The 27468-nt window shown below is 47.7% G+C and overlaps 1 protein-coding gene and 1 long non-coding RNA gene across 11 annotated transcripts in view; both read right to left on the reverse strand.

Moving 5' to 3' along the window:
• Positions 1 to 2766: 2766 nt before the first annotated feature.
• Positions 2767 to 5194, reverse strand: LOC141731526 (uncharacterized). 2 transcript variants are annotated; one of them, XR_012583578.1, is made up of 3 exons: positions 4949 to 5194; positions 4737 to 4840; positions 2767 to 3139 (listed from the first exon to the last, which is right to left on the reverse strand). It is a non-coding gene; the product is annotated as an uncharacterized LOC141731526 (long non-coding RNA). The 2 variants fall into 2 exon arrangements; XR_012583577.1 differs by having other exon boundaries at positions 2767 to 3071; positions 4949 to 5193.
• A 3439-nt stretch (positions 5195 to 8633) lies between these two features.
• GJC1 (gap junction protein gamma 1) overlaps positions 8634 to 27468 on the reverse strand; it is a 39456-nt gene continuing 20621 nt past the window's right edge. For 6 of the 9 annotated variants that reach the window (XM_074557457.1, XM_074557460.1, XM_074557463.1 and 3 more), the window contains 3 exons: positions 15322 to 15435; positions 12758 to 12827; positions 8634 to 12648 (listed from right to left, as the gene is read on the reverse strand). In XM_074557457.1, coding sequence (XP_074413558.1) covers positions 11448 to 12629 — 1182 coding nt within the window. In that variant the 5' untranslated portion in view covers positions 12630 to 12648; positions 12758 to 12827; positions 15322 to 15435 and the 3' untranslated portion in view covers positions 8634 to 11447. Of the gene's footprint in view, positions 12649 to 12757; positions 12831 to 15321; positions 15436 to 27468 lie in introns of all 9 variants that reach the window. The other 3 variants (XM_074557464.1, XM_074557465.1, XM_074557466.1) reach the window with 1 other exon arrangement.

Here is a 27468-nt window from a genome sequence, read left to right on the forward strand (position 1 = left end):
TGGGAGATTTGGGGCACCCCAGGAGCATCAGATGGTCTGGAAGCACCTCTGCAGTGTGGTGGGGGAATGTGAGCCATGGGGGACATCCATGGATCCTTGGGTTACATCCCAAAGAGCACCCCAAAAAGATTTCACAGCCATGCTGATATAAGGGAATTCTGAGCACAGAGCAGGACAAAGGGGTTGATTGCAGCTGAGGAACCCTCCCAGGGCTGGCACCTGCCTGGCACAGGGCTGGCACAGCACTCACACCTGGAGTAATGAGAGATTCCAACTCCAGGAGTGATCCTGGAACACAGCAAGGCTGCATCCAGCTGTGCCAGATGTGCTCCAGGTGAAAAACAGGAGAGGACAGGTCAGGACAGGACAGGACAGGACAGGACACTCTGGTTCTCAGCGTGCCCTGTGATGGAGCATCTCCACTGAGCCTCTCTCATTTCAGGCCTTTATTTGACACATGGGAAATTCAGGGGAATGCAGGGATGGGTTTGTCACCATGGAGAAGCTCAGCAGGAGGAGTTTGCACACCTCAGGTGGAAGCAGATCCCAGCTCTGCCTCGCCCACAGTGGGAATTTTGCCTTTTAGGCTCCAGATGGAAACAAGACACCAAGGCAGGCATGGGGAAGAGGCCATTTGGGGAAAGGGCTGGGATTGCTCAGGGCACTCAGAAACAGCCATGGGGGCAAGGGCAGAGGCAGCACCCGCTGCCAAGGCTCTGCACAGCCCAGGGGTGGTGGCTCCACCTCTGGGTGCACCAGGAGGAGCCAGGCAGGAATGAATGGAATGGATCAGGAGAGGCCACAGGAGCTTTAGCAAGGGCAATCCCAGCAGGTCCTGGTGGGTGCAGTGAGCTCCCAGGCTCTCCCTGCTGAGCCATTGGGGCTGAGCAGAGAATCACAGGAGATTAAAATCAAACCCACCTCACTCCAGACCCCTGCCAGGGGCAGGAACACCTTCCAGGATGATCAGAGCTCCATCCTCTTGCAGGGTTTGGGCAGCCACAGCTTCTCTGGACAAGCAGTACTATGCCTCAGTAATAAAAATATTATTTTAATACTACTAATAATACTAATACTAAAACTAATACGAATACGAATACTAATGCGAATACTAATACTAATATAATTATTTTATTCTATTTATTATTATAAATATACTTATTGTATTTATTATAATATAATAATTATGATTATAATAATTATATTCTTATCTAATAATTGTCATTATATTACAATTATAATAGATACCATTATATATTTTATAATTATATATAATATATATAATTTAATTATATCTATAATATATTATATAGATTAAATTTTATATATTATATATTATGTATAATTTTATACATATTATATATATAATAAATTTAAACTTTTATTGTAATTATTATAATTATTATATTTATTATAATATTATAATTATAATATAATTGCAAAAATTATATTATTATATAATTATTACAATTATAGTTATAATATATTCTATGTAATATATATAAATACATAAAAATATAATAAAATATTATAATAATAAATATTATAGTAATAAATATATTCTTTCTTATACTTAATCCGAATCCATCCACCTCTGATATAAGGAGGAGGATCGATTTAGATTAAATTTAAAAAAGAAGATTTTTATCTTCCTCCTCCCCCCTCGTCCTGTCACAACAGGCACCACTGAAGAGTTGGTCCCCATCTTATCCCCTTAAATGCTGAAAATCCTGGGATAACCCAGAACTACCCAGTGCTCAAGGAATTTGCAGGTGAATTATTCAGCTTTTAGGCAAAGATCCCTGAGCTGAAACCTTTGCTGACCCCTGACTCGATTTCTACCAGCAGAGGGGACCCCACAACCGCAGAGAACGAGGACAGGAGCAGAAAATCGGGTTTTCAACAAAACAGACCCAGATCCAACCCCAAATCCCTTGTAAGGATTTTTAGAGGCTTGAGGAGCTCAGGGGAGGGACCAGCCAGGAGCACCAGGGATGGAGCATCTCCCTCCCAGAGCACTGAACGTGGGGGGAAAGGGAAAAGGAAAGTGTAGGAATGAAGGGGATGCGTGTTCGGGATGGATGGAGATGAGAGATCTCTGCAGCCAGGTTGTGGAATTTGGGGTTTATTGCAAAGGGCCTGGGTGCAGGGCCCTGCTGGGAGCTGCAGCCACAGCTCAGAGCAGGCTGAGAGAAGAGAGGGGGAGAGAGGGTGAGAGGGTGAGAGAGTAAAAGGCAAGAGCTAAGAGACAAGAGGTAAGAGCATAGAAAAGTAAGTGCTAAGTTCTTGTTACAATACAATAAATCATCTTCTGTGTTGAGTATTCCAATTCTCACTAACCAATCTAATACAAGATACAAATCCTATAGCATTTCCATACAGCCTATAAGAATCATTACATTGCCACACTGTGTTACATTTTAAACCCTACAAACTCCTCTTTGGGCCCCTTCTGCCAAGCTGCAGGGTCTGCTCTGACCCTTGGGCCTGTCTGCAAGCAGAGGGTGTTGTTCCATCAAAAGGGGATCACCTTCAGCGGCCACACCATTGTTTTCCAGTTGTTCAGTAACTGAGGTATCTCAAAGCTTGCTTTCATTTCAATCTCGCTGACAGTTTCTATATTCTCAAAATCTTTTGCCAGACAATCATATTGATAAGGCTTTCCTGGTTCATCTTCCCCAACAGGAAAGAGGAGCAGAGCCCGGGGTGAGCTCAGGGACTGAGGAGCAGGAGCAGCCCCAGGGCCCCGGGGATCCCAGCGGGACGGAGCTCGGGGTCAAAGCTCAGTCACACCAGCGCTGCTGGAGCCCAGACGATCGGGGAAAGGAAGGATTTTCACCGGCCAATGGCCCGGAAACAGCACTGAAGGCTTTGGTGTCCTTTAACGTCGCCAGCTCCGGAGGGAGGGCGCAGAATTCCCGGGGAAAACGGGGGAAACCCAAATCCCCGGCTGGAGCGGGCAGCAGCATCTCCCAATGCCCTTTAAGGAGCGCTGTCCTGCTGCCAGGCATCCCTCGGAGCTCTTTTCCAGCTCACAGCCCGTGTCAGCACAGCTCGCTTTAACCCCTGCGCTGCCAGGATGAAAGTTTGACAAGGAAGCCTCACAGATGCTTAGCAGAAAGATTTTTAAATATAGAATCTGAAGAAGGAATAGAAATTAAAGCAAATTTTGATGTAGAAGAAAAGAATTGCTGAGCCAGTCTTACTGGATAACCAAGGAGGCAAAGGGTGTGTTAGTTAGAAGGGGTTTTTATTAATCAGAGCAAAGATAAATCCAACTCAAACAAAATGTTTTTTACCAAGCAGAAGGATAGCACAGGCAAACAAGTTAATAGAAAGAAGGTCTCAGAATTTTCCACTGCAAGAAAACTGAAAAACAACTTCCAGCTTAAACTGTGATGTACTGACTTTGAGTGATTGGAGAACAGTAACATGAATATGGTAACTACAGTAGCTATGATAGGCTAGAGATAATAGTGAAGGTATAGATTGGTTCTGCTGTATGAAGATGCTCAGCAAAGAAAAGTATAGAATGCACTGGAACCAAAAGAAAAGTATAGAATGCATTGGAACCTAAACTAAGGGTCTCTGGAGCTGACAGCTGTAGGCACAGCTCTGTCACCCACAGCCCTGGGCTGCTGGAACATCTTGGATGGAATAAACTGCATTTTGTATATAATAAACTGCCTTTTGTATATAATAAACAATAAACTGCATTTTGGATACAATAAACTGCATTTTGTACACCATAAACTGCATTTTGGAGAGCCACCTGCAATCCCACATCTCTCATTCAGGCTCTTACAGCCAGGCATCCCTTGGAGCTCTTTCCCAGCTCCCAGCCCGTGCCATCCCAGCTTGCTTTAACCCAAAGGGAGGGTTTGTTTTCCCCATTTCCTGAGCTTTTCTTCCTGCTCTTTGGGAATTCAGAATGAGCAGTTTGTTCAGTCAGGTCTCCCGAGGTCCTGGCTCTCCGCTCTGGGATGTCGGTGGTGCCTCAGCCTCCAGGTCAGGGAATTTTATGTAACTCCCTCCTCGCCCTGCTCTGACTCTCCTTTCTTCACAGGGATCCTCCCCTTCCTTCCCCGGACAGCCAAATACCCCAAATGGCTGAATCTGAGCACTGCAGAGCATCCTAATGCACTGCTTTGTTAAAAACCCAGCAGGCTCCTTGTGCTGCTCCATCCAGAAGGCAAGAGGGGAAAAGAAATCAGATTTCAGAGGCAACAGTTAAACCAGGATTTCATTCCACGGAATCACGGAGTCCTTGAGGCTGGAAAAGACCTCTGAGACCTCAGCCTTGGGCACAGAGTCACACAGAGTGTCCCTGAGTGATTCAATCCCACCCTGCTGAGCCATGGGCTGTCCCCTCCTCTGTGCACAGGGGACAACACCAGGGACCTCTTGGAGACACTGCCAAAGGAAATTCTGGGGCAATCCCAGGTCCTGTGGCTCTCCCCCTTTCTGTCTCTCAGCACACATCTCCATCCTTCAGGGTGAGGTTGTTGATTTATTCCTGTTCCCAGCCTGCCCAGCAGCACCAGGTGGGGTTCACTGCTCAGCATCCCCTCACGGGCTCATCCTCTGCTCCCCTCTCTGTGCCTCTCTCCCTGCATTCCACTCAATAAATTCACTTTTTCTGAGGGGCAGAGAATGCATCTGGGTTTGTTCTCAGCCCTGCCAGGCTCCCCTCACCCTGCTCAGCCCCACTCCCCATTTCCTCACTCTGTTCTTACCTGTCTGCAGCAGCAGCGCCTCTGTCACCACCGCTTTTCCTGGCACTGGGAGGGTCCCAAACTTCCTTTAACTCTCTTTGAAGGCAGCAGCACCTGCAGGAGAGCTGGAGATTATTATATTATGTGTATTATATAGATATCAGAGATATAAAACCATCACAATCAGACTGGTTTGTGTTGAAAAGAACTTTTTAAGGAACGTCCAGTCTCACCCCAGTTCAACTGTCACTGTCACATTTTCTGAAAAATCCAGGATTTTTCTCCTGGGAAGTTGAGAAACCTCAGAGAAAAATGAAAACAATATTATCTCATTTGCTTCTCCTGTGTTTTGCTGCTTTGGAATGTGGTTTGAACATTGTTTACCAACAGATGGTTGTTTTATTGATTTCATGTGAATTGTTTTGATTCAATGACCAATCAGTGCCAAGCTGTGTCAGACTCTGGAGAGAGTCACAAGTCCTCATTATCATTTGTTGTAGCCTTCTGTCTGTATCCTTTCTCTATTCTTTAGTATAGTTTTATAGTATTTATATAAAATATATAATTATAGAATGCTATATATTATATACATAGTGTATATATTTTTATATTTATTATTATACTATTTTATTAATATTATTAATTATATTATCTTTATATAGTAGATAATATAATAAATAATTATTATTAAAATTAATATTAATAAATATTAATTATGTGATCTTTTATTTATTATTATATACGGTATATTATATAGTATTCTATATAAAATATAGAATATACTACATATAATATATGTAGTATATATATTTTTATATATGAAACATTCTATATTTTATATAGAATATATAAAATTACATATTATATATTCTATATATTCTATCAAATATATAGGATATTCTATATAAGAATTCTATATATTCTATAGAATAAATAAAATTATATATTATATAGTATTCTATTAATGTAATGCAATGTAATGCAATGTAATGCAATGTAATGTAATGATATGATATGATATAATATAATATAATAAAATATAAATCAGCCTTCTAAGAACATGGAGTCAGATTCATCATTTCCTTCCAAAAAACACCAGAAAACACCACAGCTCCACTCCTTGTGTCCTCTGCCCCAGAGTCACCAGAACATCCTGTCCAATAAAAACAACAGGGAGGAGGACAGCAAATCCTGGCCAGCACAGAAATGGCTCCCGAGTCCCAGAAAGCACTGATCAGATGTCTTTAAATCCTGCCTCCAAGGCATTTTGCCCGGCTATCAACATGGAATTTACACAACAGCGAGAATGTCACGCTGCAGAAAACAAAATGTCATTTGCCCAGCAATGATGAGCTGGTATTTGGAGCCTCCTGTGATACACAGAAAATGAATGACAATTTCCCCGGGAGCAGAAGCCCTCAGGCTCCTTCCCCTGCTGCTTTGGAGGGTGGATTACAGCGAGTTTTGGATTAACAGAGCATCCTTTAACTCGAGCAAACGGCTCTGCCCTTCAGGAGCTGCTCCAGGTCCCATTCACAGGGATCAGGCTCTGAGCACACCTCAATGAACAGCTCCTTTGGATGGAGCCTCACAGCAGCAAATCGTGTTCCTGGGAGCAGGAATTCCTGAATTATTCACAAACCAAGCTCCAGGAATGTAACACACTTCCACAAAAGCGTAGCAGAACTACAGGCAGGAACATTTAACGTTAACAATATTTAACAGCCAACCTATGCCTCCAAAGGGAAAATCACTCTGCAGAGAGGATTTTTACCCTCACCCTCCCTTCCCAGCAGAGGAAAAGCACGTGGAGCTGTCAGCGGGCACCACGAAGGCTCCTCTGGGACCACGTCTAGACGTGTGGTGCTGGGAGGGCTCCTCAGGCGCCCCAGGCATCCTCCCAGGGCTGGCAGATGGGACAGGGACCCCTGGGAGCTGCTTTGCTCCCTCCTGGAGCTGCAGCTGGAGGCCACACAAACACCCAGGGGCACCTCCAGCGGTTCTGCACATCTGCCCACAGCTGCAGCGCTGGGTGTGATCCCAGCTTTGACCTCTGCTTCTCCTCCTGACACAGGATCAGCCACAACCACCACAGGGTGGATGGGATTCTACCCGACCATTGTCCCCCAGAATGTGTCACCAGGGCAGGGTGCTGGGGCTGTACCCACATTTTCAGTTGGGGTTAAAATAATTTCAGACCTTCTCACTGGGAATTTGCTGTTCAACAGAGGCTTCTGACCCTGAAACCAAGAGGTTTCTGATCCTAAAACCAAGAGATTTCTGACCCTAAAATGAAGAGGTTTCTGACCTTAAAACCAAGAAACTTCTGAAACTTCTGACCCAAAACCCAAGACGATTCTGACCCTAAATCCAAGAGGCTTCTGACCATAAAACAAAGAGGCTTCTGTACCTAAAACCAAGAGGCTTTTGACCGTAAAACCAAGAGACTTCTGACCCTAAAACAAAGAGGCTTCAGACCATAAATCCAAGAGGCTTCTGTGGCTAAAACCAAGAGGCTTCTGCTCCTAAAACCAAGAGGATTCTGACCCTAAACCCAAGAGGCTTCTGTACCTAAAACCAAGAGGCTTTTGTACCTAAAACCAAAAGGCTTCTGACCTTAAACCCAAGAGGATTCTGACCTTAAACCAAAAGGCTTCTGACCCTAAAACCAAGAGCCTTTTGTACCTAAAACCCCGAGACTTCTGACCCTAAATCTCACCAGGGCAAGGCTGAGCTGGAGTTTGTGGCTGCCTGCAGGGACTCACCCAGTGTGTAAAGGGGGGGTCTGGGAGCAGCAGGAGCCCAAATCCCAGCGGTCCCTGCACGGTCCAGCAGCAGCCCCGGCCCCAGTTATCCCTGTACTGGAACCATGGCTCGGGCTGGTGCTGCCTTGGTCAGGCAAGGAGCTGGAAAAGGCATTCCCTGGCCCTCTTGGTTTTAGTGTCAGAAGCCTCTCGATTTTAGAGGTTGCCTCTTGGTTTCAGGGTCAGAAACCTCTTGGTTTTAGGTAGAGAATCCTCTTGGTTTTAAGTTTAGAAGCCTTTTGGTTTTAGGGTCAGAAGCCTCTTGGTTTTAGGTACAGAAGCCTCTTGGTTTTAAGTTTAGAAGTCTTTTGGTTTTAGGGTCAGAGGCCTCTTGGTTTTAGGGTCAGAATCCTCTTGGTTTTAGGGTCAGAAGCCTCTTGGTTTTAGGGTCAGAAGCCTCTTGGTTTCAGGGCCAGAAACGTCTTGGATTTAGGTACAGAAGCCTCTTGGTTTCAGGGTCAGAAGCCTCTGTTGAACAGCAAATTCCCAGTGAGAATGCCTGAAATTATTTTAACCCCAGCTGAAGATGTGGGTAGAGCCCCAGCACCCCCTCTCCCAGGCTGTGCAGTCTTTGGGCCGCCCTGGCAGTGGAGAGAAGAGAATTTGTCATTGCTGGAGCTGGCCTGGGTGGCCGCCGCCCCTCCTGCCCCGCTGCCCTTTCCTCCCTCCGGACAAACAGCTCTTGTTCCAACCTCCGGAATCAAACCCAGCTCGGTGCCAGCTGCGGGCAGGACAAACAGCCCGCGCCTCCTTCCGCAGCCCGGGGCCAGGCTGGCAGCGAGGGGACAGCGGGGACACCGAGCGGAGCCACCCGGTGACAGCCACAAGCGGGGCAGCAAACCCTGCCCGCCTCTCATCCGTATGCAGAAATGCAGATTTCCCTCTTTGCCACCTTCTCCCAGCTTGGTGGGTTTTCCCATTTCTAATGTGGTTGTTCTCATCCTATTCTCATCTCATTCTGAGCTATTTGTTGACCTAAATAAGGTCACATCTAAAAAAATTCCAAATTGTGGCTCTAAGACAAATAGCTAAATATCCCTCTCCCTCCCTCCCATAATCTATTGCTGGAAAAAAGAAGCCATCTCACTCAGACTGGAGTAATCCACTGGATTTAATACAATTTTTTTAAATGTCACCACAAATCCAAATTCCATCCAGCATTTTTTTGTCCCAAAGTCTCTCCTGGATGTTTATTTCAATTAAGCCAAAGCAAGAGCATTTTAAAGTAAATTATTGGGGTTTTTTTCAAAAGGAAAAACAAAGTCTGATATTCCAAAACCAGCCACAGCCAGAACAGAGCTGGGACAGACCCCACAACCAGCAACACACGCTCAGCTCCAACCCAAATGTGCACTTGGTACACAATGAAAGTGAAAATAAAAAGCAGCAACAGAAACAACTCCATTAGTTGGGATTTTCAGAATGAATCCAGCACTGGGGTTGGAATATTTTGGACACTCTGCTCATTAACAGGGGTTCACTGGGTGGGCAGAAGCCCACAGGACTTCACACAAAATAACACAAAAGCAGGTGGGAGCCTGCTTTAAGTCCTTGACAGAATTTGCTATAGATTGGGAAGAGAGCAGTGAGAACTTTCCCTGCTCTCACTGGGGAAGGGCTGCTCCCAAAGCAGCACATGGGGTTAAATGTCACCTTTTTGGGGCACTGAAGAGATTTCAGGGACACTGAAGAGAGGAACTGGAGTGCTGGGGGTGATGAGCGCCCTGAGGCCTCCAGCCCTGCTTCCCTCCAGGCTCCAGGTCTCTCCCTCATATTTTCAGACCCGGTTTCCACCCAGCTCCCCAGCCACACTCACAGCCCCTGCCCACCACTGTGGCTTTCTCCGGGCCAGTTCAATCAGAGGAACACAAAACACAACAGCAGAGCTGCCCTGGCCCACACAGCTCAGCGGGCCAGCCCTGCCCACATCCGCTTGCCACACACGGCCTGGGGCACTCACACTTCCTTGGAGCCGCCACCCCGGCTCTGCTCCAGCCCCGGAGCAGCCAGGGGGCAGTGCCAGAGGCCAGGGGGGCAATTCCCTTCTCAGGGTGCCCCCAGCTCCAGAGGGGCGCCCACAGGGGCTGTGCTGGCTCTGGGCACAGCAGGGTTGCTCAGGGATAGTCTGGATCCATGCCAGGCCTGCCTGCTGTCCCTGAGGGAAAACAGAGCAAAACAAGTCAGCACAACACCCATTTACAGGAGGTGTTCGGGCAGAGGGGACAGCAAGGACATGCTGATGTCCCCTTGGAGTGAATTTAATGTGGGGATTGCCCCTGGATGCTCTGAGGGACAGGGAGAGGGCAGGGATGTATCTGTGTCCTCATCCCTCAGTGCTCCCAGGCTGCCCAGGGCAGCTGTGGCTGTTCCTGCATCCCTGAAGTGACCAGAGCCAGGCTGGACATTTCTTGGAGCACCCTGGGATAGTGAAAGGGCTCCTTGCCCATGGCAGGGGTGGAATGAGAGGCTCTTTAAGGTCCCTTCCCACCCCAATCCTTCTGGGATGAATCCTGCTCCTGACCCAGATCTGAGGAGGGACAGAGGTAGCCTTGAAAGAGAACAATCCTGCTTGAAACAGGCCCCTAAAAGATATTAAAATGCATGGAAACCTGAAAAAAAACAGGGAGCAGAGCAAGGTCCTGAATCCCTTATAAATAGCAGCAGAAAGCAGAGACATTTATCAGTGTCTCTCCCAGCAGAGCCGGCTCCCTGCCAGAAAGACAGAGCCAAAGGCATCAGTCCCTCACTCCCCTTCTGCTAATTGTAAATTCAAGTTGAATGCCAAACCCACAGAATGCCAGGTCGGGCTGGTCTGTCAAGCAGAAAGCTAAATTATACATATTGCTGTGTCTGAACAAAACTTGGACAGAAGGGAAGGAAGAGGGGTCTGGAATAAGGCAGAATCATTGATATTCTGAGAGGAGCCGTGTGTGCTGCTGCAGGAGAGGGAGGGGATCCCACACTCACCAGGGCTCCAGCTGACCCCATTAATTGGGAAAGCACAGGAATCCTCCCCAAAAGGTAGCACTGCCTGCCCCTGGGCACAGGGTGTTACACAACAGAAGGCCTCACAAATTTCTCTTCCCATCACTCTCACAGGAACACGCTGAGTTACTGAATGCAGACATTTCCATTCAGTTTTTTCCGGGATGTTTTGCAGGAATTTTTATTCAGTTTTTTCCTGGATGTTCTGCAGGAATTTGAAGTGCCTCCTCCTTTCTGCTGTGTTTGAGGAGCCCTGAGCCCTCTCTGCCCCACAGCTGCCACTCCTGCTCCCTACACACACACATATTTTTCCTATAATTCATTTTCCATAGAGGAAAGAGCCTGTAGGACACAGGAGCTTCTGGGATGACACTTCCAGGTTGCAAGCAGCACATTAATTTAGTAAAGAAGCACCACTGACAGAGGTTTCCCAAATCTTTCCCCACCCATGAGCTGCCCACAGACTCCACATTCAAGGCACTTTGGAAACGCAGCATAGAAAAGTTTTATAAAAAGTTTTACTTGGAAAACAAGGAAGAACAATGACATAACTGCAGACAACAATAATAAAATTAACAAAATACTAATGGCTATCCATTGCTTTGTCCTTGTTGATATAAAAAGTGTAACATCAGATCCAGTGTACAAATACAAAAAAAATTGTGCATAATAAATGTACTATAATACTGTACATACAGCATAAACCGTTCAATGAGAATGAATTAAATATACCTATTTGTCTCCTGACTTGGAAGACAAAAGAATAAAGTTCTAAAGTCCTAGAGTCAGTGTATAAACCCTTTCTGGGGCTGAATCACGAGCCAACGGTATCCCTGAAAATCAGCAGAGTCAAATATTCCCTTAATGGAAGCCATTATTCATGGGACTGCTGGTTATGATAAACTAGGGGGAAAAAAACCACAGTATATCAACTGAGCCAACATTAAATCCAGACCGAGTTCTTCCCATCTCCTGACTTGCTACTGGCACTGCTTTTGTTGGAGCCAGCTTTGGATTTCTTCCCTCTGGAGCTGCTGGGGTTGTTTTGGTTGTTGTAAGCCTGGATGGCGAGGTCCAGGCGGTCCTGAGCCACTTTGATTTCCCTCTGCAGGATCTCCAGGTCGCTGGGGATGTTGTCCTCGTTGCTGCCATACTGCTGTTCCTGAGCTATGTTGGCTTTGTTCTGCCTGTAGGCCATCTTGGCGTTGGCCAGCTCCGTGCACTGCATTTGCTCTGGCTTCAGGGAGATGTTGTAGCCCGGGGGAGCTGAGGGGGTGTTCCAGGTGAAGGGGTAGTTAAAGGTCCCAGAGTCAACCATCTCCTTCTTCTTGGCGTTCAAGGTGTCGCGGATGGTGCCGAAGCCCAAGTGCAGCATCTCCCAGACGTTGAGGAGCAGGCACATGCAGCTCACGCCGTACATTATCAGCAGGAAAATGGTTTTTTCCGTCGGCCTGGAAATGAAACAATCGACGTTGTGCGGGCAGGGCTTCCTGCTGCACACGAACACGGGGCTCACCTGGAAGCCGTAGAGGAAATACTGCCCCACCAGGAAGCCAACCTCAAACAGGGCCCTGGCCAGGAGCTGCAGGACGTAAATCCTCATGAGCCCGTCCTCCCGGATCTGCCGCCGGCTGTCGTGCTTGGCTTTGGCCGGGCTCTGCTTCTCCTTGCTCTCCCTGACGCTCTCCACCTCGATCTCAGGGTACATCATGGGATCTTCCTCGTGGTCACCCTCAGCTTCCTCCAAGCCCCGGTGCTGTTTCCAGCGGATGGGCAGGCTCCTCCTCCTGGCTCTCCTGCTGGCCTCGCTGTGCTCCACCATCCTGGCGATTTTGTGGATGGCATAGCCCAGGTAGAGCACCGAGGGAGTGGCCACCAGGATGATCTGGAACACCCAGAACCTGACGTGGGAGAGAGGAGCGAAGGAGTCGTAGCAGACGTTCTCGCAGCCCGGCTGCTCCGTGTTGCACACAAACTTGCTCTGCTCATCGTAATAAATGGATTCTCCTCCCACGGCGATCAGGACGATCCGAAACACAATCAACACCGTCAGCCAGATCTTGCCAACAAAGGTTGAGTGGTTCTGGATCTCCTCTAACAGGCGGGTCAGGAAACTCCAACTCATGGTGGTCAAATGAGTTTATCTAAAAAAACAAACAGAGCCCCCACATATTTATGAGTTTATCAGCTCGAGCCTAAATGGTTCAAACTCAACTTTTACACCCAACAGCCCTCCATGTTTGTGACCACCACCTGCTATCGGGATCCAGCTGCCAGGATTTGCTTGAAGATCCTACGTCTCCACCGCAGGCTTTTGAGGAATCTGCTGGAAGAAAAAGTAACAGTTCAGTATAATTTCATTTATAGTTCAGTATAATTTCATTTTAAAAGTGCTCCCAAAGCTACTCCCCAGCCCAAGACAGACACACAGCCGTTCTGTATGTCACAGGTGGATAAAAACATTTAAAGTGGAAGCTGAAGACTCCAAAGCACAGTGGATGGGAAGACAAGCACCTATGAGATTTTTGGGTGCTGTTGGCCACTGAGAAAAGGGTTTATTTGAATTTGTTAAAGCCTGGGCTGGTGATCAGGGTCTCAGCCAGAACCCATGGGACACACTGCTGTCCTAATTCAGGAAGGGATGGCCCAGCCCACCTGTGATGCAAAGGCAGGACAACCTGGTGTCGCCCTGAGCAGTGTCACCCTGCAGGGCCAGCCTAAGGACAGGGCTGGGCCAAGGAGCTCCTAACTATCCTGTGGATGGATTTGGGTCCAGCCCCTCTGGGAGGCTCAAACCCTTCCTCCCAGGGTCAGAAAAGCTTTCAGCGTGGATTCTGCAGTGAAAACCTGGTTGGGAAGAGTTACCTGTCAAAACTTTGAGAGGAGCAGTGAGTGGGGGGGGCTGAGGGGAGAAGGGAGGGCGCTGGCAGGAGCCGAGCGAGCGCCGGAACTGCCGGGGCTGGCACAGCCTGCCAGGGGCTGGCACAGCCTGCCAGGGGCTGCCCTGCCAAATTCCAATGCCTGCAGAGCCCACGTTGCCCAGAGAAGCTGGGGCTGCCCCTGCACCCCTGGAAGCGTCCGAGTGTTCGAGGTTGGAGCGGGCTTGGAGCAAGCTGGGGCAGTGGAAGTGTCCCTGCCATGGCAGGGGTGGCGCTGGATGGGTTGCAAGGTCCCTTCCACCCCAAACCATCCCAGGACTAAATTTGCAATCCTAACAGTAAAAATCGCAGCCTTGGAAACTCCTGTCTGGCAACCCCAGCAACACTGCAGGCTCTCCTGGAGCTCCAAGGAGTGACACTGATAAAACACTGTTGGACACTGTTAGAGCAACAAGGGATGAGGCATCTTTCAGACTCTGAATGATGTCAAGCATCAGTTTGACATAAAGATTATTAAAAGAAATTATTACATCGAAAAAACATTTGGTGACAGATCCTGAACCCAGAACTGGAAAAATCTCCAGCACTCTGATCTTAACCTGAAGAAACTGTTATTCTTACAATAAAAATTAAGAATTCTTATGCTTAATCTGAAGAAATTCCAGGAGACTGGAGGAAAACTAATTCTTGGAACTATTCAACTTCTTCCACGTAACTACAGGGTTGTTTATAAGCAAAATAATTAAATGTGAGGAGATGAAAGCAATGCAGAATTAAAGGATATCAATGTGATCTCCCTCTGGTGGAATTCAGTGTTTCACTGAAAAGCCAAGAGCAGGGATATGCTGTGGATGGGCTGTGCAGAACATTTGATTTATCCCTTCATGACAGTGGGAGAAAAAAAATAGCACAGAGGAGTATTAAAAAAAGCCATATTAAGTGATCAGAAGTAACAAAAGTCTTGACAAATGATTCCCATATTAGGTGCAAGATCAGCTCCATAATTCCAGCAGCTCTGAAAATCCCTGGCAGCCAGGCTGATCTTCCCAAGCCCAGCTGGGAAATGGGCTCATGGGACACGAGTCTGCAGGCTGAGAACTGGAGATGGGAGTTACCAGTACAGAAAACCACGGATTGCTGGGGAGGCTGGAACAGCCCCGGTGCCTGAAGCACACTCAGGGCAGCTGAGGAGCAGTTTTGTAACAGGAGGAGAGGTTGCTGTGGGTGCTCTGCTAACAGGGAAGGGAATGAGGCCCCTGAAGGATCAGGGTGTCAGGGAGTGTTGGAGTGTGTTGTAATGTCCTGGTTTAGACTTCTGGGTCCCGGGTCCCTTACCCAGGTGTGCCTACACGCCCCTCCCTCCCCCCTTGCCCCCACGCTGAGTGAGTCCTGTCAATCAGGATTAACATTCCAACAAGGCGTGGTGTGGTTGGTCAAGTTCAAAGGATGTCCCTCAGGCCCAGAGGTCATTGGCCTGTCTAGGTGTCCCTCATCCCTTGAGACCCCGCCCCCCCCACCTGGTTGGTGGCTCACCTGTCCCCTCCCCTCCCCCTGAGCTTAAAAGGTGAAGCCACGCCATGTGCGCGTGATTCTGTTGGGGTTCTTCCCAAGATTCAGACCTGTGTCACCATGGAATAAACCTCTGGATATTAAACCCTCCAGCAGAATCCTCTCCTTTTTTCTCTTCACCTTTGCCTGAAGTCTTCTTCCTGAGGTAAACGGAGTCCCTGAAAAGCCTGGACTTGTTTAGTGCCCAGCTGCAACCACCAGCAAGCTAAAGGTGTCTCTGGGGTGATACACTGCAGATGCCACCTTTGGCTCAGCAGCGAGGGTCAGACCAGCCCAGGCACAATCTAACTGGCAATATTGGGATTCATATTCCAGTATTGCTGATAGTGGCTGTGTCACCTGCAATCAGCAGCCAGGGGGTGATCTTACCTCCTTGTTAGCGAGACAGCCCCGGGCGCCTGCGGCTGCATCCTTCAGCACTTGCTCCAGCATCAGAGAGTGGGGACAGGAGGCTCAAAACCAGCTGAGGGACAGGGAGGATGCCTAAAAGTGAGTGATTTACAAAGATCAATTTGTTTAGTTGGGAAACATAGGAGGAAAATGAAAGTGAATCCCAACAGCAATGAGTCAGGATGATGATGTGTCATTAAAATTACCAATTAGGACAAAAATCCCCAGCCCTCCCTCAGGTGGACAGGCCACCTGCACTCTGCCCTGAAGAAAGACATGTTTGAATCAGATGTGTTCCATAGATAACAGCTATCAGAGGTGCAGGCAATGCTCCCAAGGCTTCCATCCAAGCTCTCCCTGCTGCCATCACTCCATACAGCACTGACTGCAATCCCTGCTGCCATCATTCCATACAACCATGGCTGAAATAACACATTTCTAACAGGCAAAGAGACCAGAGGTGCCAGTCCCAGATCAGTCCCTTCCTACAGCAAGGGCTTGGCACCCCCATTTCAGAAAGGCACCCAAGAGCACTTGAATTTTGTGTTAGTGGGATGAGACAGTGCTTCAGACACCCCACATTTCCCACTCATATTTGGGGTTCAGATGAGGGAGTGAGTCTGGGGGTGAGAAGGGCAATGGGCAGCAAAGGCAGGTGAACCCCACATCTGGAACAGGAGGTTAACAGAGAGGAAGGACCCCAAAACCCCTCTGCCACCACATCTCATCACCCTGGGCACCAACAGGACAGGCACATCCTCCCCCTCAGGATTCATCAACTGAAAACAAGACAAAACCCACAGAGTTTAAGAGGCTAATTCTTATTCTCTGAAAATGTCAGGACCACACTTATCACTGAAAGTAAACTACTGAGTAAATTTGAAATTAATTAACCACTGTTGCCAATGTAAATTTGGAGTAACAGCAGGAACCAGCCTTTAAATTTTCATATTCTGTCACATTCCTCAGGAGTTAAGGACAGGGAAGTTTGAAATGAGCACAGATTTCAGTGAGAGAATCTTTACTTTTAGACAAGCTGCTGCATCCCATCTAAGAAATTTCTTCAAGGTACATGCCAGCTTTTCACAGTGCATTTTCTACCTGCAGACAGGTACCAACAACACCACAGGAATCATTCCTGTGATTCCCAACCTGAATTCCAGCAGTTTTATCAATGCACAGAGTGCCATGCACAGATATATGCTGGGGCTCAGGAGGATTTACCCAATTTAACAACCAATTAGTGGGTCCTGGCTGTGGAGCTCTGAAGCTGCCCAAGAGCTGATTGTCTTTGCCAAGAAAATGTCACTTTGTCCATTTAGTCCTAGCCCTGACTGCTGGGACAAACACAGGAGCACCCATGAGCAGGCAAAGAACTTCCTGGTCTTTAAGGAAATGTTTTGGTTCAAGCAAAATGACAGTCATTAAGTCTTGGAAAGGTTCAGCCCATCCAAATTCAAGGCAGAACAAACCCAAGAACTTGCAAGTGGAATTGCTTCCGTTCTGTGGGATCAGCCAAGGTCAGAGGGGCTCATTCTGCCTTTCCTCTGTCTGATCCTTCTGTGTTTGGGATCAGCCAAGGTCAGAGGGGCTCATTCTGCAGCACCCAGCCACATCACAGTAACCTTCACCCAACGTACACCCAGGCTCCTGCAGCTGCTGTTTCTGGCAACATTTAACTCAATAATTTTCCAATGTTTGAAAGAAAAGTCTATGGACACTGACACGCATCTGAGGAAGGCAGAATGTCAGCAATTTCAGCTCATTTAAGTCATGCCAGAAAGTGCATTTGAGAGAGACTTTCATTTCTTGTATTTGTCATAAGTTCATTTCAGCACTTCCAGCTGAGGAGGCTCCTTGGAGCAGGCAGGATCCATGATGAAATATCAGGAGGTTTATCTGTGACAGTGGGCTGGCTCCTGAATTAAAGCTTTGCAGGCTCTGACATCCAGAGAGAATGAAGAAAAATTTGGAGCAGCTACATGGGAAAAAAGAAATGAGCTTCAGGTGGAGAATTTCTGGAGTTAACACAGCTGGGAATGGCCCCTCAGGTGTGCCCTCTCCTCTGCCCAGCCCATGGGGGGCTGGCTGTGAATTTAAACATTTTAACACTCAAATTTTCACCTCCTTTCAGCTTTCTCCTCAAACAGCAATAACCTCCTGCCACTCAGGTGGGAAGAACTGCACTGTGCAGCAGCAGTTACTGTAAATGCTCCAAATCCAGCCCATGGATGGGACAGCTGAGGTGTGGCAGGGACAGCAGTGGGGCAGGAGGAAATGAAAATGTTCCAGCAGTGTCCCCATTCCCCTGAGATGGAGGGCACCTGGAGGGCAGCACCAGGTGGGTGCCAAGGCAGCCTCATTCAGGGCTGTGAAATCCCAAACACCTGGGGAGCCATCTCCTGGCCTTGTCTTGGCACAGACTGGGCCCAGCCCAGTGCAAACTGGAGCCCCTTGGACCGAGCCCAGTGCAAACTGGAGCCCCTTGACTCCATCCCAGTGCAAACTGGAACCCCTTGGACTGAGCCCAGCACAAACTGGAGCCCCTTGGATTGAGCCGAGCACCAACTGGAGCCCTTTGAATCCATCCCAGTACAAACTGGAACCCTCTGACTCCATCCCAGTACAAACTGGAGCCCCTTGAATCCATCCCAGCACAAACTGGAGCCCCTTGAATCCATCCCAGCACAAACTGGAGCCCCTTGGATTGAGCCCAGTACAAACCGGAGCCCCTTGGATCCATCCCAGTACAAACTGGAACCCTCTGACTCCATCCCAGTGCAAACTGCAGCCCCTTGAATCCATCCCAGTACAAACTGGAGCCCCCTGACTCCATCCCAGTACAAACTGGAGCCCTTTGAATCCATCCCAGTACAAACCGGAGCCCCTTGAATCCATCCCAGTACAAACTGGAGCCCCTTGAATCCATTCCAGTACAAACTGGAGCCCATTGAATCCATTCCAGTACAAACTGGAGCCCATTGAATCCATCCCAGTACAAACTGGAACCCTCTGACTCCATCCCAGTACAAACTGGAACCCTCTGACTCCATCCCAGTACAAACTGGAGCCCTTTGAATCCATCCCAGCACAAACTGGAGCCCCTTGAATCCATCCCAGTACAAACTGGAGCCCCTTGAATCCATCCCAGTACAAACTGGAGCCCCTTGAATCCATCCCAGTACAAACTGGAACCCTCTGACTCCATCCAAGTACAAACCAGAGCCCCTTGGATTGAGCCCAGTGCAAACTGGAGCCCCTTAGCCCCAGCCCAGTACAAACTGGAGCCCCTTGAATCCATCCCAGTACAAACTGGAGCCCTCTGAATCCATCCCAGTACAAACTGGAACCCCTTGACTCCATCCCAGTACAAACTGGAGCCACTTGAGTCCATCCCAGCACAAACTGGAGCCCTCTGAATCCATCCCAGTACAAACTGGAGCCCCTTGAATCCATCCCAGTACAAACTGGAGCCCTCTGAATCCATCCCAGTACAAACTGGAGCCCCTTGAATCCATCCCAGTACAAACTGGAGCCCTCTGAATCCATCCCAGTACAAACTGGAGCCCCTTGAATCCATCCCAGTACAAACTGGAGCCCTCTGAATCCATCCCAGTACAAACTGGAACCCTCTGACTTTATCCCAGCACAAACTGGAACCCTCTGACTCCATCCCAGCACAAACTGGAGCCCCTTGGATCCATCCCAGTACAAACTGGAGCCCCTTGGATCCATCCCAGTACAAACTGGAGCCCCTTGGATCCATCCCAGGACAAACCAGAGCCCCTTGGATTGAGCCCAGTACAAACTGGAGCCCCTCAGCCCCATCCCAGTACAAACTGGTGGAAGGTGTCCCTGCCCTTTGATGGCAGGGAGTGTTGGAGGGTCCCTAAATTTTCATATTTCACCAGCAGCTCCTCAGACAAGGCTTCTCTGAAGGCTTCACAGCCTCAAGGAGAATGAATATATCCACAGAAGACTTTTTTTCCTCTCTAAATTATGTCTTCCCAGGTCATGCTACAGAAATTTGATTAATTTATTAATGATTTATTTGTTTTGTTTTGTTTTTAAGCAGTTTAAAAAGACATGTGCTGAGCAGGGAAAAAAAAGAAGAAATGCATGGCAATTCTGTTGTTAATCAAAAGAGGTTTCATGCTGCATGAAAGTGAAATTGAGCCTACAGGCTAATTAAAATAGTGTTTGAATTAGGATGAATGAATAATTAGCATTATTCATTCAGATCTCATTTACATTGAAAAGTAAGAAATTACATGATTTACAAGTACTTTTGAGGAAGCAGAGGGGTTCCTTTCCTGGAAAATGAGTTAAGACTTTAGTGCTCAAGAAAGCAGAGAGCTGTGGCCAGAGCTGGCATTGGAATGGTGCCTGAATCCTGGTGACACCATCCTGAATCCTGATCCTGGTGACACCATCCTGAATCCTGAATCCTGGTGACATTATTCTGAATCCTGAATCCTGGTGACACCATTCTGAATCCTGGTGACACCATTCTGAATCCTAAATCCTGGTGACACCATTCTGAATCCTGATCCTGGTGACACCATTCTGAATCCTGATCCTGGTGACATTATTCTGAATCCTGAATCCTGGTGACACCATTCTGAATCCTGATCCTGGTGACATTATTCTGAATCCTGAATCCTGGTGACACCATTCTGAATCCTGATCCTGGTGACATTATTCTGAATCCTGAATCCTGGTGACACCATTCTGAATCCTGAATCCTGGTGACATTATTCTGAATCCTGAATCCTGGTGACAGAGGATCCAGGGACCATCCTGAATCCTGAATCCTGGTGACACCATTCTGAATCCTGATCCTGGTGACATCATTCTGAATCCTGATCCTGGTGACACCATCCTGAATCCTGATCCTGGTGACAGAGGATCCAGGCACCATTCTGAATCCTGAATCCTGCTGAGGGCTGTGCTGATCCACCTGCATTCCCTGAGCAGGAATTCCATTGTCCTGAGTGACACCAGAGCAAGGATGTGGGGATAACACAACTCACAATTATCACCCTTCTCTCCTCTGTGAAGGAAATGAGTTCAAACCCCACCACTTTTACTCCTATTTTCAGCAATAAAGATGAAAAGGAATAAGAAGAGAGCACTGAATTTTATTTTTAATCTTGTAGAATCTTTAGGAAGGAAAAAGCTGGGACTTTTTGGAGAGAACACAGTGCTCTTTCAAATAAATCCTCTGTCATCTGGCAGGGCTCACGTGGCAACAGCACAGAACGGTTTGGAAAAAGCCACAATGTCAATGTCAATTTGGAAACCATTTGTGAATGGTGCCTTCCAATCCCAGGCATGCTAACAAGGCTCTGCTGATTCCCAGACCAACCCACCCCACGCTGAATGATGAGACCACAGCTCCTGGGAGGGATATAAATAGAACAGGAAAATATGGGTAAGAGGTAGGGATATAATAAGATTCTTACGCTGTCAAAAAAATCAAGATGTCAAAGTGTGTATCTATTTGAAAATCAACATATCCCCAGTGCAGCACTGAGCTTACAGATAAACTGGAATTTGCAGCTAAGACATGAAGCTCTGGTCGCCTCGGCGTGCCCTCCAGGTACTGCCAGCATGAAGCCAAGTGACAATTTTAGCAACACTCCCCCGCAGTGACAACATTCCCATGAAATCACGACGTGTTTTGTGCTGGCCCAGAGCTGCTTTTGCTGCACCTCCAGCAAGAGTGCTGCTGCAGGAGGCAGCGTGTGCAGGGCAGGGCAGAACCCGGGAAATATCCAAAAAAAATCCAGGAAATCTCCAAAAAAATCCAGGAAATTCCTCTGGCTGCCCCTGCAGGACTCCAGACCCTGACTAAGGGGCTCACTGTGCCTTCAGTTTTAGCCCTTGGAAAAAATTACCAAGTAACTGTCCATGGAAATCTCTCCATTCCATAGCTCATCCTCCATGGAAAACTCACAATTCTATAGCTCATTTTCCATGGAAAACTCTCCACTCCTCTCCTAATTTTCCATGGAAAACTCTCCATTCCTCTCCTCATTTTCCATGGAAAACTCACAATTCTATAGCTCATTTTCCATGGAAAACTCTCCACTCCTCTCCTAATTTTCCATGGAAAACTCTCCATTCCTCTCCTCATTTTCCATGGAAAATTCACAATTCTATAGCTCATTTTCCATGGAAAACTCTCCATTCCTCTCCTCATTTTCCATGGAAAATTCACAATTCTATAGCTCATTTTCCATGGAAAACTCTCCATTCCACAGCTCATTTTCCATGGAAAACTCTCCACTCCTCTCCTCATTTTCCACAGAAAACTCATAATTCCATAGCTCATTCTCCATGGAAAACTCATCATTCCTCTCCTCATTTTCCATGGAAAACTCTCCATTCCATGGTTCATTTTCCATGGAAAACTCTCCATTCCATGGCTCATTCTCCATGGAAAACTCTCAATTCCTCTCCTTATTTTCCATGGAAAACTCTCCATTCCATAGCTCATTCTCCATGGAAAACTCATCATTCCTCTCCTAATTTTCCATGGAAAACTCACCATTCCTCTCCTAATTTTCCATGGAAAACTCTCCATTCCATGGCTCATTATCCATGGAAAATTCACAATTCTATAGCTCATTTTCCATGGAAAACTCACAATTCTATAGCTCATTTTCCATGGAAAACTCTCCATTCCTCTCCTCATTCTCCATGGAAAACTCTCCATTCCATAGCTCATTCTCCATGGAAAACTCATCATTCCTCTCCTAATTTTCCATGGAAAACTCACCATTCCTCTCCTAATTTTCCATGGAAAACTCTCCATTCCATGGCTCATTCTCCATGGAAAACTCACAATTCTATAGCTCACTCTCCATGGAAAACTCACCATTCCTTTCCTCATTCTCCATGGAAAACTCTCCATTCCACAGCTCACTCTCCATGGAAAGCTCTCCAAGTAATGAAAGCTTAAGTACAATGATAGTTAGTTTGTTACAAGATATAAAAGTAGGAATTTGAGTTTTTAGAAGCCAAGATGGAGGGATTTGGGCATGCCTTGTCCTTCTTCCTTCTTCTTCTTGGCCTCCATCTTCTGGGTGATGGTGGCACTTTTGGCTTGGTTTAGAGTAGAAACTCACTGTCTAACATAGGTGAATACTGGGAAATTATTGTAAATAATGTACATGTAGTTTTTAGTATACAAGATAACACCAGTGTGCCTCAACCCAACCTGCCAGACAGACCTTGGCAGGTCAGAGAAAGAATGTTCTAGATAAGAAATAATAAACAACTTTGAGAATCAGAACAGAAGAATCCTGAGTCCTTCTTCAGCTGGGAAAAGAGAATTTCTAACCCATTTTGGGGTCATCCTGACCACAGAGACTCCTGAGACCAGCAGGGACAGTGGGACCCTCCCAGCAGGACCAGGACAGGATGAGCTGAGCCTGACCAGAGTTCATGTCAGAGCAGGAACCTGCAGTGCCAACAGGTTCCATGGTGTAAGAGCCTGAATGAGAGATGCAGGACTCCAGGTGGCTCTCCAAAATGCAGTTTATTGTATCCAAAATGCAGTTTATTGTATCCAAAATGCAGTTTATTCCATCCAAGATGTTCCAGCAGCCCAGGGTTGTGGGTGACAGAGCTGTGCCCACAGCTGTCAGCTCCAGTGACCCTTAGTTTAGGTTCCAATGCATTATTTACTTTTCTTTGCTGAGCATCTTCATACAGTAGAACCAATCTATACCTTAACTTTTTTCTCTAGCCTATCATAACTACTGTAATTGCCATATTCATGTTACTGTTCTCCAATCACTCAAAGTCAGTCCATTACAGTTTAACCTGGAAATCGTTTTTCAGTTTTCTTGCAGTGGAAAATTCTGAGACCTTTTTTCTACTTGCTTGTTTGCCTGTGCTCTTTCTGCTTGGTAAAACCATTTTGTTTGGGGTGGGTTTATCCTTTGCTGTAAGTCATAAAAACTCCTTCTAATTCACACACCCTTTGCCTCCTTGGTTATCCAGTAAGACTGGTTCAGCAATTCTTTTATATCAAGACTTGCTTTTATTTCTACTCTTCCTTCAAATTCTATATTCAAGAATATTTCTGCTGAGCATCCATATCTGTGAGACTTTCTTGTCAAACTTTCATCCTTCCCAACACCATGGGAAATGGACACTGGGCTCTACAGTCTCTGTCACCTCAGGAGATTTTTGGAGGCCTGTTGTGGGTTTTGGGTCAGCCTGAATCCCTGCACACACACTCAGCAATCAGCAGCCCTTCCAAAGGATGGGAATGACCATCTCTCCTCCAGCCTCAAACATCTCACAGCTCTTCTCCACCACTGAGCCCACATGGTTTGAGCAGCTCCTGGAGGAACTGGGTTCCTGCAGCCCTGGGTTGTGCTGGAACTGGCAGGTCCAGCCTGGAGAAAAGGAGACTCAGGGGTGCCCCCATCACTCTCACAGCCCCTGAGAGGTGCCTGTGCTCAGCTGGGCCTGGGCTCTTTCTCCAGGCACTGACACAACCAGAGGACACAGCCTCAAACTGCACCAAGGGAAATTTAGGTTGGATATTAGGAAAGAGTTGTTTACAGAAAGAGTGATAAAGTTCTGGAATGGAGGTGGTGGAGTCACCAAACCTCAGGCCACGACCCCAGGCCCTGCAGCAAGGCAAGGAGGAACAACTCTCTTTCCCCAGACAGAGTCACAAGGGTCCAAAGGGAAGAAGGCACAGAACACACAGAACTCTGGGTGCTGCATCCCTGGGGAGCACAGAGGGACAGGCACTGCTGGGCAGCAGGGCTGGACCCTTTGGCCAGGCTGCACACCCATGTGCTTACCTGGATCCTGCAGCTCTGGGGAAGGTCAAACTCACTCCTACACCCTTCCAGTCAGGCATCAGAGACCTCCAGGCCTTGAAACTTGGGGTGAGCAGAGCTTGGACAATGCAAACCCAGCACCTGAGCCCACCCAGGGCCTCAGACCACAACCCTGAGCCTGCAGTGAGGCAAAAAGGAACAATCTGCTTCCCCAGAAAAACCCACAAGGGTCCAAATGGAAGAAGAACAGAACACAGAGCACCTCTGGGTTTTACATCCCTGGGAAGCACAGAGGGAGAGGCTGCACATCCATGTGCTTACCTGGATCCTGCAGCTCCCTGGCATCAAATCTAGGGAAGGCCAAACTCACTCCTACACAGCTCCATTCAGGCATCAGAGACCCCCAGGCCTTGAAACCTGGGGTGAGCAGAGCCTGGACAATGCAAACCCAGCAGCTGAGCCCACCCAGGACCTCAGACCACAACCCTGAGCCTGCAGCAAGGCAAGGTGGAACAATCCTGCTTCCCCACAAGGGTCCAAAGGGAAGAAGGCACAGAACACTCAGAACTCTGGGTGCTGCACCCACAGGAAGCACAGAGGGGCAGGCATTGCACATCCATGTCCTTACCTGGATCCTGCAGCAGGAATGGACCCTTTGGACAGGCTGCACATCCATGTGCTTACCTGGATCCTGCAGCTCCCTGGCATCAAAATCTGGGGAAGTTCAAACTCACTCCTACACCCTTCCAGTCAGGCATCAGAGACCTCCAGGCCTTGAAACCTGGGGTGAGCAGAGCTTGGACAAAGCAAACCCACCTGTGACAGACAGGGAATGGCAGCACCTAAGCCCACCCCAGACCTCAGACCACAACCCTGAGCCTGCAGTGAGGCAAGGAGGAACAATCTGCTTCCCCAGAAAAACCCACAGGGGTCCAAAGGGAAGAAGAACAGAACACAGAGCACCTCTGGGTGTTCCATCCCTGGGAAGCACAGAGGGACAGGCTGCACATCCATTGGCTTACCTGGATCCTGCAGCTCTGGGGAAGGCCAAACTCATTCCTACACAGCTCCAGTCAGGCATCAGAGACCTCCAGGCCTTGAAACCTGGGGTGAGCAGAGCCTGGACAAAGCAAACCCAGCAGCTGAGCAGCACCTGAGCCCACCCAGGACCTCAGACCACAACCCTGGGTCTGCAGCAAGGCAAAAAGGAACAATCTGCTTCCCCAGAAAAACCCACAAGGGTCCAAAGGGAAGAAGAACAGAACACAGAGCACCTCTGGGTGTTCCATCCCTGGGAAGCACAGAGGGACAGGCTGCACATCCATGTGCTTACCTGGATCCTGCAGCTCTGGGGAAGGCCATCCTCACTCCACACAGCTCCATTCAGGCATCAGAGAGCCCTCCCTGGCTGGGTGTGCTCAGAGACTCAGATAACCACAACACCCCTTTAACTACACCCGATTCCAGCACAGCCAACAGCTCCACAGCGTTTCCCCAGGGCTCCTCCTCTGTGCTCACAGGGATGAGTGGCAAAAGAAAATGACACACTGGAGGCAGCTGACCCAAATATCACTCTCATGGCCATCTCAGGGAAGGAGAGAGAAGCCAAAAGAGAGCAATTCTGTCACCTCCTGTACATCAAAATCCAAGGTTGTCACTTGGCTGAGCGGGATGGGGATGAACACCTCATGCTCCCACCACCATCTCATGGCAGCCAAGAGAAACCACGGCAGTGTTTGCTTCATAGATAAACCTCAAAACCTCCCATGAACAGCTTGGAAATGAAACAGACACCACAGAGCCCGACACAGCCTGCCACAACCTCCCCAGTCACCCCTCCTGCAACATGGCAGCTGCTTCTCTATGACCTACATTCAAAAAAATAAAAAGGAATTTTATTCCCCAGCTCTGGCTGGTCTAGTGGGAGCCACCGCCTCAGCAACTCCACCAAATCCACAGCACGTTTATACAAGAGCAGCTCTGCACAGAGCCAGAGGAGGAAACTGCAAACCAAACATCACCACTGCAAACCCTCCCTGCTGTGCTGGGCTTTTCAGGTACCCAGCACTTGGAATTCTGCTAAACTGGGCCTGGATTGTTCCCATGTTGGCACAGGGAGGAGCAGAGAGCCTCAGAGCCCCTTGGGACTTCACCAAACTCTGTATCTGCCCAGTGGAGAGCACCAAGCTGAGCAGGAGAGCAGCCAGCTGTGCCAAATGGCTCAACAATCCATGAGGATGGTGAGAGGAATGGTGGATTTGTCCTTCCAAACAAGCTGTGGGGCTGCTGGTAGAGAAAACCAGCACTGGGAGAGAAAAGAAACAATGGGAAGGATGAATGGAAAAAGAGATCTGCTTTTACAAATAAATGAAATTAGACATTGAAAGATGAAAGAAACAATGGGGAAGAAAAACCTCTAAATTCCATAACAATTAAAAATTAAAAGGGAGTGTTAGGAAAATGAATCCACAAACACCAGAGGTTTATGTCCAAAAAGAAGACAGAGGAGTCCTTTCTGGTTTTATCTGAATAAAGGGAGAGATCCCAGTAGAATGTCCCATGGCCTCTCCCTTTATTCCAATAAAGTCAAAGGACTCCTCTGTCTCCTTTTTGGACATAAACCTCTGGTGTTTGTGGATTAATTTTTCTAACAGGAGGGTTATACATTAGAAGGAAATCTTTGTATCAGGTGTTCTGGGAAGTCTGAACATCTCAAGTACCTCAGAAATGGGGAGAGAGAGAAATTTGGGAAATTGGGATAAAAAGGAGGCTGAGTCCTCCAAAAATCTGAGATCCCAGTAGAACACCCCATGGCCTCTCCCTTTATTGGAATAAAGTCAAAGGACTCCCCTGTCTCCTTTTTGGACATAAACCTCTGGTGTTTGTGGATTCATTTTCCTAACAGGAGGATTATACATTAGAGGGTATCAGGTATTTAGGGAATTTTTTACCTCTCAAGTACCTCAGGCAATGGGGAAAGAGAGAGGGAAATGTGGGAAATTGGGATAAAAACGAGGCTGCATCCTCCAAAAATTTGAGAGATGCCCCATGGCCTCTCCCTTTACTCAAATAAAGTCAAAGGACTCCTCTGTCTCCTTTTTGGACATAAACTTCTGGTGTTTGTGGATTAATTTTCCTAACAATGATGCTGGGACACACAGCAAAGGACAGCACCTTACCAGAGAACCACAAGCCAGCACCTCAATCATTTTACTGCTGCTTGAACCTCTCCTAAGTTGCTGCTAAATCACAGAAACAGCTGAAGAGTTTTATTTCAATAAAGTTGGTTTTACACACAGTTTATTCTGAGACAAGG

This window comes from Zonotrichia albicollis, chromosome 23 (assembly GCF_047830755.1).
Source record: "Zonotrichia albicollis isolate bZonAlb1 chromosome 23, bZonAlb1.hap1, whole genome shotgun sequence".
NCBI lineage: Eukaryota > Metazoa > Chordata > Aves > Passeriformes > Passerellidae > Zonotrichia > Zonotrichia albicollis.